This window comes from Squalius cephalus (assembly GCF_949319135.1).
Source record: "Squalius cephalus genome assembly, chromosome: 23".
NCBI classification, from domain to species: Eukaryota; Metazoa; Chordata; class Actinopteri; order Cypriniformes; family Leuciscidae; genus Squalius; species Squalius cephalus.
This window is the reverse complement of record NC_137144.1, coordinates 7,089,479-7,108,912: the sequence shown is the minus strand read 5'-3', so window position 1 is coordinate 7,108,912 and position 19,434 is coordinate 7,089,479. Positions and strand designations below refer to the sequence as shown.

General features: G+C 37.5%; 1 protein-coding gene across 11 annotated transcripts in view; it reads left to right on the top strand.

Annotated features, from left to right (window-relative positions):
* Window positions 1-228: 228 nt before the first annotated feature.
* ano3 (anoctamin 3) overlaps window positions 229-19,434 on the top strand; it is a 156,386-nt gene continuing 137,180 nt past the window's right edge. For 9 of the 11 annotated variants that reach the window (XM_079859856.1, XM_079859849.1, XM_079859850.1 and 6 more), the window contains exon 1: window positions 229-761. In XM_079859856.1, the coding sequence (XP_079715982.1) occupies window positions 665-761 (97 nt within the window). In that variant the 5' untranslated portion in view covers window positions 229-664. Of the gene's footprint in view, window positions 762-15,636; window positions 15,725-18,423; window positions 18,709-19,434 lie in introns of those variants that run through there. The other 2 variants (XM_079859854.1, XM_079859858.1) reach the window with 2 other exon arrangements.

The following is a 19,434-nucleotide window of genomic DNA, read 5'->3' as shown; positions in this document are numbered from 1 at the left end:
ACAAACTTTTGCAAGATATTCTAATTTTTCGAGTTTCACCTGTACAATAATTATTATGATTTCACACCATAACTGCTGCAACTGTGGTATTTTGGCGTAAAAAAAAAAAATGGTGAAAAACACTGGTGAAAACTATGCCCAAACAAATTTTAATTTATGGACGAAATTCTCTTACAACATGGGCCAAAATTGTTGGAAATGATTATTTCTGCATTCCCCGGTTATGTCATTGTCACGACCCCCCTTGAGTTTCGTCACGAATCGAGTCAGTCTCTTCTCCTAATACCCACGCGTTCTTGAACAGAACGCATGGGAGATGTGTTTTTAAAAGTTGAACTGTTTTAAACTTGACACAGTTGACAGCGCGTCTTTACAATCGCAACGCTATGTCGAATAAAGAGAAGGACGCGACTTACAGCCGGCCGTCAGTCTGACGCATATGTGCATGTGTCGACCAATTAAAAACAGCGCAATAACACGTCCCGTGAGAACGCCCTCCAGAACACGGGCCATTCTTCTATCGAGCCGCTGAAGGGTGTCCATCCATCCATCCATCCTCTTACAGTCCGTAACCATGACAACAGCCCCGGATGGTGGCGCGCGAGGCTAGAGGTGTTGGGTTGCGCAGAGGAGAGACACCTACGCGATCGCTCCATACTTTCACATGTATCCTGCCTTCATCTTCTGTCCGCGAGGATCTCTATCGGGAATCACCATGGTGCATCATTCTGGATCCATACAGTCCTTCAAGCAGCAGAAGGGTCAGTGTGAGCGCTGTTTTTGCGGGGTTTTGTGTGTGTGTGATATCGTGTTTTGGGGGAAAGTGCGGCTGTGGGCTTCTGCACTTCATGTCCCGTTTTGGAGATGCTTTCGTGATATGATCAACTTCACGATTAAGTGTTTGGCGCATATAGTGGATGCCACTGCAATATAATATCGTGAATAGAATAGGCTCGATCACGAGTGAGACAATTATTTTGCTTTTTCGCATTAAGATCTCAAGGATTTGAATGTTTATGGCATATAAGTTTTCATATACATACACTGTATATTTAACATGTCATATATTATAGTATTTTGATTGTCCTTGTTTGATCCCATAACTGTAAGGATATACATTTTATTAGTATATTAATAGATCAGGGATATCTCTCTGTTTTGATACTCATATGTTCAACAACAACAAGCTCTAATGTAACTAATTTATTTTTGGCATTTGAGTTTTGTTTGCATTTGAATGGATGTTGGTCCACTAGTGTTATCATAGCTGCAGTTTTGGTGATCAGTAACATGAAGCAGAATATTAATAAAAAATAAAATATAAAAAAAACACAGTCACTGGTACATTTTGACTCTGGGTTAAAAGAAAACACTTTCCATTGATTTCCCCTGATCTTGTTTAATGGGGTTGCCACACACACTAAGTGGTCATCTGCCTATTAAATCACACTGCATTAAAAAACCCGCTGCTCTCAGGATGATTCTGACTTTTTGTGTGTGATTACAGTGAGATAGACAAAAAAGAGCCACATTTGCAGGTTTTAGTAGCTCTCCATGGGATGAAAAGGAAAACAACTTTAGAGCATGTTATGATATTAGAGGCATACATTGCACTCTGTTTTGATAAAGTGCATTTGATTCTTGTATAGAAGATATTAGATACAGTAACACGGACAGATATGATTACAGTTCTCAGAATGAGGTCAGTGTAAACAAAAACATTTCATGACTAATCTTACAAGATGTTATTACAGAGACTGACATGAGAGATTGAAAGGGTCAAAAGACTGTAAGACAGAACTGCATTGTCACTTAGTAGTCTGTGTATTTGAGTATACATTTTTCAGATTGTTATTTTTGCATCATTTTTCTGCAGCATTTTATCTTAGAGAGACAAAATCCATCCAGAATATGGTAACACTTTACAATAAGGTTCAGTAGTAAACATTAGCTAATGTATTAAAGGGGTGGTATAATGCCCTTTTCACAAGGTGTAAAATAAGTCTCTGATGTCCCCAGAGTGTGTATGTGAAGTTTTAGCTTAAAATACACCACAGATATTTGTATATAGCATGTTAAAGTTGTCACTTTTTGAGGGTGAGCAAAAACGCACCATTTTTGTGTGTGTCCCTTTAAATGCAAATGAGCTGCTGCTCTCAGGATAGGGGGCGGAGCTTCAAGAGCTCGTGTCCTTTTACCTCACACACATGCTCTAGAAATGTCAATGTTTATGTTTAATGATGGAGAGACTCAAGAAGAAGTGACAACATTTAGAAGCAACAGGACATTTCTGAATGGTTAGTTGATGAATTTAGGTAGCTTATATGTAGTTATCTTCTAGTCAATGATTAGCACATTCTGTCATGATAATCTATAAATCTCGTTCCCGGGGGCGGGGTTTATGTAAATTCTAGGGTTAGTGATGTCAGGAAGCTCATGTAGTCCCTACCAGCCATTTGTTGTAGTCCTTAAAAAGCAAATATCTTCCTTTGCTTTGAACTTTGAGGGTTGTAACTCTGCAGATGTTGTTTAGCCAAACAGCAACATTACACACTTGCTAAAGTTAGAAAAGTGAAATCATAATCAACCACCCCTTTAACTAACATGAACTAAACATGAGCATTACATTTGTTACTGTATTTGTTAATCTTTGTTAATAAAAATACAGCTGTTCATTGTTTGTTCATGTTAGTTCACATTAGTTCATATTGCATTAACTAATGTTAGCAGGATTTTAATAAAGTATTTGTAAATGTTGAAATTAACATTAACAAAGATTAATAATAAATACTGTATACGTGCAGTTCATTATTAGTTCATGCTAACTAATGTAGTTAACTAATGTTAACTAATGAACCTTATTGTAAAGTGTTACCCAGAATATTACCTTTTTTTTCTGTCCCATTACCCTGTTAGCAGTGGACGAGACAATTAACAATGAATATCTCAACCTTCTCAAATATTTTGGTCATATACCTTTTAATGGAAATGTAATTCATAAACAATTAAACATAATAATAATGATAACAATTATATTACTACTAATAACAACAAGAGGAAGTAGAAGTAGAAGGAAAGTTTACAACATCTAATGTATGTGACTATATCACACATTTGAAGAATTTACTTTTTTCTTTATACCAGGAAAGGTATTTATCTAAATAAATAATAGTGGAAAAGTTACTATTATTACCGTTCTGGATTTTTTTTGGACCACTTAATATAATTACTAGATCTAAAATCACAGTTAATCCAGATATTATGCAATAATTCCCGAGGTAATTCACTCATCCTGATTAATTTTCTACAGGTTTGCTGACGGCAGAAATGTGCTGGAAAGCTTTATAGGGCTATAATAGTAACTGAGATGGGCAGGACTAGAGGAGGGTCAGTTCCACACCGCATCTTCTTTACAAGCGCTTCCTCATTTTATCTCTGAATGATTGGCTACAGTGTGACGGCATTTCTTGTACATCCCAATACAGCAAAATTGGCTCAACCAATGTCACGAGTTTAAAGCAAGGCCAATAAATGCAGAAAGGAAAAATTTCTCTCATTATTTTAAGCAATTTTCTTCTGTGCCACTGTAATAACACATTTCCCCTTGAAACATAATGACAGTGGCATGTATTTATAGAGCCACTTCACATCCGAACTAGCTAGACGTGACTCCGTCACGGTCATTAGCTATCAATCTAAGAGCGAATATACAGATTATCGCAAGCATTAAAGCTTTTTAATGACTCACAGTTAATTATTTGGGACTCGTGCAGCATGCCAGGACAGAGGTAAAGCTATTGACAGCTCTTTCTTCAGGTATTCGAGAAAAACACATCCATGTGCAATTTCTTTTAATTACAGTAAGCAGTCATTATGCTTTATCCAAAGCGACTTCCAGTACACTTATTACATTGGCATTCCCCATGGAGCAAAGGCTTGCAATCCAAGAAGGTCTCCACAAAACTAAACTGGTGTCAGAATAGTGCAACAGTGAACATGTGCAGTGCAGGGGTAGGAATGAGCAACCTGAGGGTGATTATGGTCCCAGCTTATGGCTGACCCTCTGTAGGGCGCCGCACCAACGGCCTTTACGATCACTTTACAGACTTATAAGAATATTATAAGAGTGTAGAGTGATAATATGGATACCATAAGAGTTTATTAGGACCATAAATGGACCAGGCTGCACACTCACACTTCAAGTTTTACTACAGAAATCCGATTTTTGACATAGGATCACAAATGACACTGTGTAACACTGTGCAAATTGATTGATCTGGAGTTTGATCATGACTAGCTGCTTAACAACCATCGTTCAATGCATCGTTGGATAAATTAACTAGCTAGTCACGATATTCAAACCGTGTTGGTTGAACTTGGAACTGTTGTTATTGATGTCATTAAGGGCTGGAGTAATAATAACTTCTTCTAATTAATTTGTTCAAGATTGAATTAATGTCTGATTATTGCTGTAAATAACAGTGGTGGCTCATAAGGGGAGGCAAAAAAACAGCCTACCCAAAATTTTGAGGTGAAAATGGGAGAAGGATGATTTAATGTTAATAAAATTCCCAGTTATTCATTTCATGTCTCAGAATATTGTTTGTAATTTCACCTCTGTAAGTGTAATCACCGAATCTGCGAAATGCGAGTCTGAGGGGATAGAGAAACGGAGAGGGAGGCAAATCCATAGCCAGAGACTTGTGCCTCTGTTGGTAAAAAAAAAAGCCAATCACCATTGAGTGTTTAGCTTTCAGCGATTAGGAGTGTTGAGAAAAGTGGCTGAACTGCTACCGCTGATTTACTACCTACGTATGGAATATTTGATCGCAAACAAATTTAGCAAACTACCATTTGAACAACTGCTAAATTAAAAATGAAACACCCCACACCTATAAGGTAAGCTATAGGCTACAGCAGTCAGCTTCACTAAATGGCCAAACGTGCTCTTTTAAAACGGACATTTAAAGGACAGAAGGGTGGATTTTTGCTTCAAGTGATAGGTTAGGTGAGTGAAATTATATTTATGTTGTCTTGCTGTATGTGTGTGGTTTTCTGTACATTTTCTGTCTAAAAGTGACCAAAAAAGCTGTTTTAAAGCATTGTAAAAAATCCTTGGGAGGAGATCCGACCGCTAAAACATTGTGTGCCTCCTCTATTTTAAAACCCACCAGCCGCCACTGATAAATAACAAACATGGCACCAGGACTACTTCACTATTTTGTTCCCCGTTTTGACTAACGTGACCTGCCAGAACTGGGTAGATCATTTGAATGTGTTCCTCCCGAACTTTGTTAAAGGTGCAAGAGGTGATCTGGGAAATGCTAACTTTAGCCTGTTAGCATTGAAAGCACACAATTCAACCCAGAGACAACGTTATTTGATAACATCATATGTCATTCACCGATGAGAAAACTTTACAGTACAGTGAGGGGAGAATCAGAAGCGCTTGCTTTAAGTATGTGATTGTGAAATGTGGCTGGCAACTTAAAAACAAAAAAAATACTGGCGGGGAAGGAGTTAATGGTAAATTTCAGTTTCACAAATTCAGTTTTTTGGACAAACAACAACAAATAGGTCTTAAGCTGGTCTTCCAGACTGACCAAGCTGAGATACCAGCAAACCTGTTTTGGCTGGTTTGAACTGTTTTTGCTGTCAGCAAGGATTGCAGTTCTGCATTAAAGAATGGCCCCTGAAGCTCACAGAAGTCTGAGTAAAGCCCCAAGTATCCACTGACCCTAGAACCTCGCCTGTCTCTAAGTGCTGAATGACAAAATAAATATACAGCAGGAAACTGGCATTCTACCTTTTCCTTTCTCTCTCACTTTCTTGTTGAGTTCTTGTTTGTTTTGGGGGCTTTCTCTAACATTTTTTATTTTGACACATCTGTCCAGTTAAATGAAAGATTTTGCCCAAACATTGCATTCCATTGATATAAGAGTGATGTGTGGACATTACAAAGGAAGACAGTTGTGGCAAGAGAAAGAAACATCCCAGTAGATGTTGGAGAGAAACATGAAGGATATGCGATGGGAATGGAGAGAAAGAGACTCTTTGATGTTTATTCCTGTACCAGAAGAGTGGATTTTATATTCAGTGACAGTATGTCCACATCAAAGCATGTTTGGCCACAGACTCCTTCACTGGCATATCTTATCGCATCTTTGCAGAAATATGCCATTTTGATTAAAATGCAAATCATTCATTTGAGTGTTGATAATGGATATTACACTAATTAATGCTCTCCTAATACAATTCTATAATTAATGGAAAATCGGCAGTTTAGCGCTTAATGGTGAAAGCATGAGATGAATTCTCAGCTAATAATAATTGTAGGAAGTGTGACAGACGGCTGTGGGGTATGTGGGGTAACATGGCCCTTACGAAACAAACATATTTTGAAATTTACTGCAGATACTGGTAAAACACTTGTTTAGTCGATCTCTCTCTCATAATACAATAATCCTCAATGAAGCGACTCAACTTTCCTTCGTTACTAGTTCTGAAGTGACGTTTTAGAATTTGTAACAGAGGCTGTTACTATTAAATAAGTAACTGTTAAACTGTCAACTTGAGATTTGAATCCAATGGCGGAAGGAAGAAGTTCTGCACATAAGAGGGTTTTTAAAGACGCTCCATTGTTGTTTCTTATTTATTTACTCACCTGTGCCGTCGAACTTTTGTATAAACACAATATCAAACTCGTAGCAGTGAGATATGGTTTGGTTTTATATCGGCACGCTGTGATTTCTAGGCCGAATCACAGGCGTACTGATATACAGCCATATCGCACTGCTACGAGTTTGATATTGCCAGCCCGATCTCACGGCAATTCATACGAATTTTACGAGGTGGCTAATTTGTACGAATTCATACGACCTCACTCGTACGAATTCGTAAGATTTTTGCTAAATCGTACATATTTTACGAGTTGCCCAATTTGTATGAATTCATATGAATGACCTAACCCTGACCCCGCCCCTAAACCTACCCATCACTGGGGGTTTAGACAAATCGTACAAATTTGTACGAATTAGCCACCTTTTACTCACTCATACAAATTCGTACAAATTGGTCGTGAGATAGCGTTGGATATTGCTCATATAGAAACTAAAATAAAAATATATTAATAAAATATATTTTGCTGCCTAATTCTGTATTATTATTTTTTACATTATATAAAATCCATGATGACTTAATGCACAAGTGTTTGTAGTACATAACCACACCATAAAATTTTCATTAGGGAAATATAGGGGGAAAAATATTTTAGAATATAAATTACAGGTTATTGTTCAGCAGAGTATTTGATTTCTTAGCCATTTAAAAGCAAGAGATATGTTTAAGAAAATCAGTGAAAACTCAGCTTTTTGGAAACGAATCCCAGGGGATACATTTTAAAATTATGGTACATGTTTAGTCATGTGATGCAGTCATGTGATCCATTCAACCCAAAACAATCAAGATGGCGGCCCATGTTGTACTAGCTTTGTTGTGGCAGTATACACTTTTATAGTGTTTTTAAAGAAAAAATTTATTTTGTGCAATCTTCATATTACATTCCTGAGAGAAAAAGTACTCACAATTGCTGTCAAACATGATCCTGGATCAAAAAATGATGTCAGTTGCATTGCATGTGATGTTCCAACATATAATCAACGGTAATTTTGTGACCTGGACATTTTATTATTTTGCTAATATAATGATTGTGCTAGAAAAATGGCAACTTTATTAAGTCTGATCTCTCTGTATCATTTCAGTGAGCTTTTATAACGTTTTATGCATACACAGTAAGATTATTTAAGCATTATTTAAGCGTTGCAGTGTGGACAAGCAACTTTTGGAAAACACTTGAAAATTATATTGTGGACCAAGAGCAGTGTGAAACAAAAACATAATTTTCAGATGTATCCGGATTAATGTGGAATTTAACTATTCATAAAAAAAAAAAAAAAAAAAAAAAAAAAAAAAAATTTATATATATATATATATATATATATACACTCACCTAAAGGATTATTAGGAACACCATACTAATACTGTGTTTGACCCCCTTTCGCCTTCAGAACTGCCTTAATTCTACGTGGCATTGATTCAACAAGGTGTTGAAAGCATTCTTTAGAAATGTTGGCCCATATTGATAGGATAGCATCTTGCAGTTGATGGAGATTTGTGGGATGCACATCCAGGGCACGAAGCTCCCGTTCCACCACATCCCAAAGATGCTCTATTGGGTTGAGATCTGGTGACTGTGGGGGCCATTTTAGTACAGTGAACTCATTGTCATGTTCAAGAAATCAATTTGAAATGATTCAAGCTTTGTGACATGGTGCATTATCCTGCTGGAAGTAGCCATCAGAAGATGGGTACATGGTGGTCATAAAGGGATGGACATGGTCAGAAACAATGCTCAGGTAGGCCGTGGCATTTAACCTGTTAAGCTGCAACGCCACTTTTGAAAAATCCCCAGAAATGACATACCCAAACTTAAACAGATACAGTTCATGAACCCTTTGCACTAAAAGCACAAGTATGATCTCATTTGAAAGCTGACACCTGGCAGTTTATTGTAAATGTAGAATTAATTATTGTCATAATGAAAAAAAATTGTTATAAATAGCTTCAAAGTTTTGTAAAGTTATTAGAAATTAATTTTTATGAAACATCCTCATGAAAATAAAATTGAAGTTAGCACTGGAGCAATCTAGAAATGCACTACAGCTAAAGCCACATGTCTAAACATTTTATGTTTAAAATCTGAAGATAATAAGTCCAAAACTCTGTATTTAGTTACATGTTTTTCAAGACCATGTCAATGACTTTATTTTGATTTGACGTTAAAGATGCTTCTGATGTTTATTGCCATCTTCTAACCATCTATCCAGTATATTGTCTCTATTGTTTTGTGGTGCAAACGAGCCCCATTCAGTCTCAGTCTCCCCCTGCACACATTAACACCTCTCCAGCCTGGTTATGGCTCGAAATATGCATTTCTTTTGTCTGCATTATAGTTACTAACGACTGGCTATTCATAGGGTTTCAATCCCTAATTTCTTTTATCAAAGTTCTTACTTAACATTTAAAAACTGGATCAAATGCCCTGCTTGAATAATGAAACATTTTAGTAAGCATATTTAGAAAAAAATTATAAAAGGATAACTGCAATATGTGGCAGGTGCACCTAGAGCTAGCTAGCATGTTAGCTTAGCACACCATCAATACACGACAATTTATGAGATTAAAACCATTTGTGTGCTTCAAACTTAATTTATAACGCAAGTAGAGTGTTTTAAATAATCTTCTGTGATATAATTTCGCTTCAGATTAAAAAATCAGACAGAAAATATATATTTTTTATTATTCTGCACAATGATAAAGTCTATATCGATTAGCAATACATTATAAATATAATCTATTATTATGGAAATACCTGACATTATTTGAAGAACACAGGTAAACCAAATATCATTTCAATCATGTTTATTGTCTTCAAAAAGTCTTTTTTCTGCATGTAACAACGATCTCTGATAGCTTTGTGTGTGTTCGAGACTTCCTGGATTGTCACATGATCATGGTTCTTCTTCATGTTACATAAATGGACTATTATTGTGAATGTAGCGCCCTCAGGCTGTTGGTATGGATTGAAAACACAATACATCACAGCGTCCAGTGCTCATAATGATTACATCGACGCATTTGGGCATAAATTCAATAAATATTATTCCTGTCTATAGAAATCTGATGAAAACTTATGAAAATATATCAATATTTCTCCAAATCTGCACAGTTTTGAGCTAAAGCCCTGAGGGACGTTGTTTTGTGTATCGCTGTCATGACGACAGCACAGAGTTTTTTATGAATGAAAGCGGCTGACGGTCATAATTCATATTAAAGGTATCGACTCATTTTTTCATTTCATAACTCTTGACACAAATTAAGACATAACTGTCACTATAAGTTTTTCAGAATACAATAGTGGTCAAATACTGAAACTTGAGTCTTATATCTTTTTAATGATGTATAGTTTGTCAATGTATAACATTAAATCTGATAGTAATTTTTAACTAAATAAAAAAAAAAAACGCTTCAGTGCGCCGACGCACTGGTGAAGCTTAACAGGTTAAACGATGCCCAATTGGCACTAAGGGGCCTAAAGTGTGCCAAGAAAACATCCCCCACCCCATTACACCACCACCACCAGCCTGCACAGTGGTAACAAGGCATGATGGATCCATGTTCTCATTCTGTTTACGCCAAATTCTGATTCTACCGTCTGAATGTCTCAACAGAAATCGAGACTCATCAGACCAGGCAACATTTTTCCAGTCTTCAACTGTCCAATTTTGGTGAGCTTGTGCAAATTGTAGCCTCTTTTTCCTATTTGTAGTGGAGATGAGTGGTACCCGGTGGGGTCTTCTGCTGTTGTAGCCCATCCGCCTCAAGGTTGTGCATGTTGTGGCTTCACAAATGCTTTGCTGCATACCTCGGTTGTAACGAGTGGTTATTTCAGTCAAAGTTGCTCTTCTATCAGCTTGAATCAGTCGGCCCATTCTCCTCTGACCTCTAGCATCAACAAGGCATTTTCGCCCACAGGACTGACGCATACTGGATGTTTTTCCCTTTTCGCACCATTCTTTGTAAACCCTAGAAATGGTTGTGCGTGAAAATCCCAGTAACTGAGCAGATTGTAAAATACTCAGACCGGCCCGTCTGGCACCAACAACCATACCACGCTCCTACCACCGCAACCATACCAGGACCACACCCCTAAATGCATTGAAGCAACTGCCATGTGATTTTGGACTGTTGGATATCTTTCGGATATTGCAGGCGCTCACACACCTGGCTTGTTTAGAGCATTTGTTTCGGGACCTGGCACATTTTCTCCTTTAGTTTATTCATTTAGGCGTATATGAAAACAGCAATTGTGCTCGGATCCACACCAAAACAATCAGCTGGAGACTGCCTGAACAAGCTGGTCTCAGCCTGATTGAAATCAGTCTCTGGGTCCGGGTTGGTTCACTTGTGGTGAGAAAGCAATCCGATCTAACAGACCAATGAACCAAGCTTTATTATAATTCATAATTGGAAAGGTTTTATGGAAAAAACATCAGTCTCTGTCTCTGGATGAGCACATTAGTTATCACAGTTGAAACCAAAAATTGCCTCTTCATCTTAAAGGGGACCAATTATGCCCCTTTTCACAAGATGTAAAATAAGTCTCTGATGTCCCCAGAGTGTGTATGTGAAGTTTTAGCTCAAAACACCCAACATCATTTTATTTACAGCACGTTTAAATCATCATTTTTTGGGTCTGTGAAAAACGCACTGTTTTAGTGCTTCTCCTTTAAATGCTAATGAGCTGCTGGTTCACGGGACAGGGGGCGGAGCCTAAGCAGGCGCGATCAGAGCCAGAACAGGGAAGATGATAATAATAAAACAGACAGTCACAGTAATGGTGTTCATTTCGACCATAAAAATGCCTACAGAGTCAGAGAATATATGCTGTATGGAGTTGGAAAAGGTATAGTTTAGTTTAATTACGATTATAACCTATTTGGCATTGCTTGTATACACTATTAATGCAAGCCTGCTGTAGGACTCCGTCTGACGATCTGAATTGTCTGAATGATGACACAAAATATACTGATGAGTTTAATAAAGTTTACTGTATGTCACACAAAAGATGAAGCATCAGTTTTTCTTCAGAAAATCACTGTTAGAGCTGAGTAAACAGTATAAGAAGTGCATAAGTAACTTACATAAATTTCTGTTGAGTTGAGGGAGGATTTTCTTTGAAAACAAAATGAATCCACCTCGTCTTCACTGGCTAGCAGAGTTCAAGAGTAAATAAAGAGAGCTATGTGAATGAATACATCCAGCTACAACACCTTCAACGCTTGGGAGATGCTTCGACGCTTCTCGTGAGTGCATTGCTGCAGCAATGGCTGATGTGTACAACTCGCAGTGAACTCGATCAGGGCGGGTCTAAGTTATAACGGCAGTGTCAGTCAACACTCGGGGGCGGGGCCTGTGGCTTTAGTGATGTCACTAAAGCCACATTCTGAAAACGGGTCGTTTGGAGAGACTGCTTTTGATTTATGGAGATTTAAAAAAAAGGAGTGAGTGGATTTTTATCACTGTAGGGTGGTTGTGTACACACACTGCCAACACACATTTATGTCCAAACACCATACAAAAGTGAATTTTGCATAATAGGTCCCCTTTAAACAGTTGTATAATTGCTCTTCTCCAAGATTTGTATATATACATATATATATATATATATATATATATATATAATTTATCAGTTAAAGCGAGAATAAAGGCTTATATACAGTACATTCGTATAAGTGTGTGGTGTGTGTGTAACGACACCTTGATGGATGATGTATGAGCAGAATCCCAGAATGTTGAAATGTTGCCTTGTGACAGAAAACTGAACCAAGAAGAAAATCCAACATTGTAACAGTTTAACTACCTGTTTTTGAACAAAGCAAACAATCTCTTACAGCTCTGAAAACACCCTTAGCTTCCCAATGGACTGATAGAAAGGTGTATCCTGACACCAGGAAGTTGCACAGCAATCAACCATTTAGATTGGAACTCAACTTTTACTATTCTTTAGGTACTGTACATACATTTTAGACAGTAAATCACAACTGTGCATGTGCCATCTCTGGGTTACATTAAGCACACTCTAATGAAAGCTGGACTATTGAAACTTGAATAGAAGAGATCTGAGAACCAAACAGATAAACAACTATCACAGCCAGAACTAGACCAGCACCCTTTCATTCAAGAGGAACCACATGTGGCAGACACATGAGGAATATGACAAGAATGAAGATCGAAGACCAGCCAGTGCCAAATAACCACCATTTCTCAGCTGCTATGAGCAGTATAATAGCTACTGTGCTGCTGACATCTTCAAGCCATTGAAGGCTCAGTGGAACATCAAAATCAATTCCAACCAGCACAATAACAGAAAGCAATAAACTGATGTATGCCTCGGCAGCGGTGAAACTTTATACGCCTCACTTCCACATACGAGCAACAAGCCATCAGAGTGAAACAAAGACTGGAAGCCAAAATAAAGACCTCACTCTTAAAGCCCCCATGAAATCAAAATGGAAGTATTTTGGCTTTTAGTATGAATAGGTTAGCCTAACTGTGTGCTCCAAAACAATGACAAAATTCACATTTAGAAGATAAAAGCATTTCAAACTTAAAGTCTCTCACTTCTACCAATATGGATCAGTGAGTTTGATGACATCAGTCTGCACTTCAGGTTCTCGTCAGATTTTGTCCAATCAGATGCTCTCTAGAATTGGAAGTGTCCCGCCCCCATGCTATAAATAGACGCTGACGCTAAAATCAGTCATTTGTTCAAACATTTACTATTTTCTACATGGTGAATGGCACATAGTGCACTATATAGGGGATAGGGAACAATTCAGACAGTGTAAACATGCTTTATATTGGGGCGAATGAAGTCTGGGTTCACGTTAGTGTCACGTGAACTGCCGCAGCGCGCACAGTCTGCTCTGGCCCAGAGACATGAGCGATAGCACAGAGCGGATCATATGATAATAAGATTACTGGACACAAACAACCACTTCAGGGCTTGTTTGATTGTGTTATGGGAAAAATGGCGATTGAAATTTTTAAAGAGCATACTCACCCCCTTCATTCTACTTTTGAATTGCTCCAATCTGGGAGTAGACTCAAAATTCCTCTGGCCAGAAGAAACGTGTAAGATATTTTTTTTGTCCCAATGGAAGTGATTATCTTCAATCGTACAATTTTCTAAAGTGATACAATAGAATGGCTGGCATTATAGTGTTTTTTTATTTTTCGTTTTTTTTTTATTTATTTTTTATGATGGAAACAGTGTTTAATTATATAATTTAGTTAATTCTTTGTTTGTGTTGTTAATGTGTGATGTGTTTTTAAAAAAATAATGTGAATGTATCTATGTCACCAGTGTCAAAGACAAATTTCCACTCTGTGAAAAACAGAATGGACAATAAAGTTCAACTCAACTTAACTCATGATCGAGTCGACACAGACCACAAAACATATCGGTACCATTTGAATTCTGCACAGAATTCTATATTTTAAATCGAAATGGAGGAGATTCTAAGGAGAAATGGTTAGAGATTAGGAGGAAACTGTGGCTTTACCGAGCTCAATGGCTCTGGCCAAGCTGTCTGTGATATAAACGAAATGCTATTGGCTATTTTTTTTAAATGGGAGGAGCTGTTCGATATGTCCCGCCCTGTTGAAATTACATCAACACACTGAATAATGCTGCAGGTTTCAAGGCATGTCAGTGGGCCTTTACAGAAACCACACCATATGGCTACTTAGATAAGCAGGATAAGTGAACAAACTGATTTTTGTCCATAAATTTGAAGTTAACATGGGTTTCTGGCTGTGCGGTGGTGGTTCTGATCTTTTGCAGTGTAGCACAAACAGATTGGCCAGACACAAGCACTTCCTGCGACATGGGCAACTCTCCAGGAAACGCGAGTTAGTAGGAGGCTGATGGCATCAACATCTTTGTGCTTTGTACCATATTCAGTTCTGGTTCTCGTGATTGTATACACTCTCAGACTATGAAATATGCAAGATCTAACAAACAGGACAGGTGAGCTTTTAAACTATAGCTAGGTATTATACTAGGTCGCTAAAAAAAGAGAGGGCCCACTTTCAGGGAGAGATGGCTTCCTCCACAGGGGAGCTGTGAATTTGTGTTTTTCTGTGTCATAGCAAGGGTGTGTGTGTATCGCACAACATCCCATGAACCACAGACTTGCCACCTGTCATGTTACGTAACGCACAGATGGGGATGAGTACGGCCGTGGATCACGGACACCAGACAGACCAATACATTGATTATTTAAAACAAGAACCTGTGATCTGTGATTGTCAAATCAAAAATGTGTTCAACTGGCAGGTATGAAAATTAAATTCATACATACATACATACATACATATATACACACATACCCTAATTAGTTTCTATGGATATGGAAAACAGGAAACTGTCTTAAAAATGTATGTAAATATCTAAAATGGAAAAATTATGGAGAAACCGTTGAAATTTCTACAGTGAATATATGTATTACATTGTAAAAAAAAATTAAATTGAGGTTGCCAGAATTTTATGATAGAAACATTTTAAGTGTTACAGATTTACCTTGAATTAAACACACAGCCTATATTTCATTACCCGACATAATGTTAAAATAGCAAATTACTTAAATCAGTTTTTTAAATTATAATATACTGTTAAACCACCTTAAAATCACAGGTGATAAAGAGAAAGCCACATGATGAATCAAAGTTATACTGTATATGGGGGATTAATAATTTATAATCAGACCTAGTTTAACATGTTTTTTTTTTTTTTTTGTGATAAAAAACGGTGTAAATTGTTACGGTAAAAATAACATTTGTTCTCTTACGTCGGTTCTGGGTTTGGGTTGTTGTCTTGTTAGATTTATACTGTTCCCAGGTCAGTTTCCTTTGTCTTTGTTCATCAGTTGCCATGGTTTTTGATTGGCCCTCATGTGTTACACCTGTGTCTTGTTAATTATCTTGTTTAGTGTGTCCAAGGCTGGGCAAGACTTACCTTCCCCTGGCCACGGACTTGAGACTATCCTGGAATATTCTCACTCAAACCACTGCCTGCTGCTTCCTCTGATTGCTTTTAGAGGTAAAAGCTGCCCATAACCGCTGGTCTAGGATCAGATTTCTCCGTAATAACATACTGAAGAAACAAATTTGGTGTTTGCGATCTTGAGAGCGTCAAAGGTTTCTATTTACAATGTGTTTCTGCAATGTTGTGCAAATGCAGACAATCAAAAACATATCTGATTACATGAACGCAATGGCCAATCAGATGTGTTTTAGAATCTGCTCACGTCGCAAAACGCCTGAGTTTTTGTCCAGTGCCGAGTATTACAAAGAAAGTGTAGACATTATGTAGGCTAAAGAGATTCACAGTGCAGTCAGCTTCATTGATTATTACAGTTAGGTAAGACAGTGGTTATTTATTATTCGATTATTCCGCCTATAGTGTGTCCCTGTGTGTTTATAGCCCTGTGTTTGGTTCAGGTTCATCAGATCCCTGAGTTCCTGAGAAGAGTCATTTTAAGTTTTGTCTTCGTTAAAAACTGCTTACCAATAGATCCAGCATTTTTATTTCTATCTTTTCTTCACTCCTCACTGACAGTTACAGAGAAGTAACATCTGACAACAAGTGACAGCATTTAAAGTGTTATTCCAGGTGAAAATAATATTTTCATTATTGACCTTGTCTGGGATTTAGCAAGACAGTACAAGATTTTCCTTATAATGGAAAGAGAATACACAAGCGTATTGTAATTTGAATGTTTAGGCCTGTGCACAGGAGATGACATTGTCTGACCGGGCTGGACAGGAATCGAGGACAGTGAGTGAATCTGTAATCTTCTGTTTTTATGTTTCAGCACATCATTGACTGGCTCGTGCAATTCTGTGGTAAATTCAGTTAAGCTCTGGAAACATGCCATCTGCTACTAACTGCACACTAACTCATTCGGTTAAGGCCTAGTGTGATTGACAAACAGAGGGATTTCAGTTCTGGAGATGATAGAAACAATCAAATGCAGTATTACTAATACTAATATAACGCTACAGGAAAGATCATGTTTTGGCAATTTAACACAGCGGGGCTCTGCCAATTTACCAATATCATGATATAAATTTGCTCATGCCTCCTTTCATATTTCACAGTCCATACTGATGGAAATTAAAGTTATTTAATTCAATTGTAATTGATTTAGGCTGAATAACAATACCATAGAATCTGTCTAGCTGCTGTAAATCACATGCATTCCAAAAAAAAAGCCTCAATCAAGCTCCGAACTCTAATGTGCGTCTCTAAATTCAGCCCCATCTGATCGTCAGCCCCTGAACATCCCGTAAAGACTGTCTCTGAGAGGGGTGTAGAGTTACCCAACCCACTCTGCCTCTGCTCTATAAAAAGCATCAGTTAGTGGGGCAGGGCCATGTAAAACTCCTGCGAGCTGAGAGCTGTTGGGAACCAGTGATGAATTATGCAAGCTTTTTAGATGGGGAAGACGGGCAAACCCACTGACCTCATTTACTTCAATCTTTTCTCTCTCTCGTTCTCCTCAAGCAAGGAAAGCTCTTTTTGCTTTTTCCTAAACGCTTATTTTATTCTGTAGCTTTCAGCTGCTCTTCAGACAGCAGTGCATGAAATAAATATATGTTCTGGATCTTAACTCTGGCTCTATACATGCATTATATCAACACTAATCCAGCTATATTTGTTCAATTTACTCAACAGCTGTCCTAACATGACATCTGTGTGTATTTCATGAAGCCTGTCAATAACGTGGTCAGTTAGATTGCATTGTGCTTTAATACTTTTTACTTGAACCATACTGTCATTAATGTAATGTAATAAACCAATAATAATATTGTTTACATTTTGCAGTTTTAATATATAATAGTAGTACTTGTTGTATTTCCTTTAATATGTGCTGATTTAAATACAAATGTTTAGGAATTTGAGAATGGGCTCAAATGTCATTAAAATAATTGTTTTTTTTTTAAAGTTTTTTTTAAGTGTCATGCTCACAAAGACTGCATTATTTATTCGAGCAAAAATACAGTAAAACCAGTAATATTGTGAACTATTATGATAATTTAAAATAACTTGTAGTGTTTAGTATTGCAAGCAGTATTCACTGAGGTATTTGCACATTTTGGCAAATTAAGTTAAACTGTTAGTCATTTTGAGATTTTAATATACATTACTATTATCTAGTGTCATGATTTGCCTGGGTAGAAACTAAATTGAAATGGTGTGTGACACTTTAAGCCTAAACCAAAAAAAAAAAAAAAAAAAATGCATTTTAGTTCTTAATTTAGTTATTGTCATTATCATATCATCTACATAAAGACATCTGCAGGAATACACTGTATCATTTACCTTTGTTTACAATGTGTTGTATAAAAATGGATAAGTGTCCTTTTGGATCTGAATCGATATGAGAGCAGCACAGCTGTACTGGGATTACATGAAACAATAATCTCGATCTGTTTAGAGAACCTCTCTATCTTTATTATTTTAGTAAAATGCAGGTTTGAGGTTGAGGGTCGGACTGTCCTGGTTGGACACGTGTACAAACAGCAGACACACACACACGCACGCACGCACGCACGCACGCACGCACGCACGCACGCACGCACGCACGCACACACACACACACACACACACACACACACACACACACACACACACACACACACACACACACACACACACACACACACAGACAGAGAGAGAGAGATAATCTCACTCAATCACAGAGCCCTATTGGCTTTGCCTCCCTGGCTAAATCCAGGATTGCAGATTTTTCGGCCCTGGCACAGCAAACATGGCACTGCACAAATAGTGTTTGTTTTCTATGGGACCATTTCTTCCATTTTAAATTCACTAGTTCACACTTACAAATAAGTTAGATAGAATAAATGCGTATTTGGCGTGCTGTCCGAGGAGAGGGCTCCGGGCTCGGTATTCGGCCCGAACCCAGAGTACTCCCCCCGTATTCCTGGCTGTAAAGATTAAGCCAAGAGTGAGGAGTCGGGGTGGTGGAGGGATGCTGAAAAACTGTCAAGGAATATTAGGTGAGTTGACAGTGTGGATATATATATACTTCTTGTCATGCTGATTAGGGTAGACATAATTGTTTGATGACGAGTAGATTGGATTGCTTATTTGAACGTGCTCCTCCCGAACTTTGTTTATAAAACATCATTTAGTGCTGGAGATGTTTCTTGATAAGACTGGACTGAATTCAACCAATATATGCATTACACTCTATTTCTCTTTCTCCTATCCTCTACATTGCTGCTTTTCTGTAATGTTTTGGTATAGTTGCACACTGAAGTTGTTGTTTCACTCTTCTTTTCAATTTAATTCTTCCCTTCAACCCTCATACACCTCCATAAAGCGTAGCTGTAGGATTAATATTTCTTTTCCCGACAAACCACTCTTAGCTATACTGTAGCTCAGACAGAGCAAGATTAAAATCACAATAAGCTTTTATATATTTATATAAACCTACACAATGAGTTCACGAGAACCACCTGCTCCATCAACAGCATGAGCAGACGTGTAGGATGTCTATCTCAGTTTTATGCCAACATTGAAATCTATTTTTTTTGTGTGTGCACAATTAATCAGTGCATGTTATCTAAGGCATCTTTTTATTCTTTCATTCAATTGTAATAACTTGTCAAACAACTTTCCTTTCTGGGTGACGGTCACTTTTAGTCGCATCCATGCAATAGATTCTAGATCATCAAAAAAATCAATGACAACAAGCCGCATCCTGCATTTCCCTTAATCAA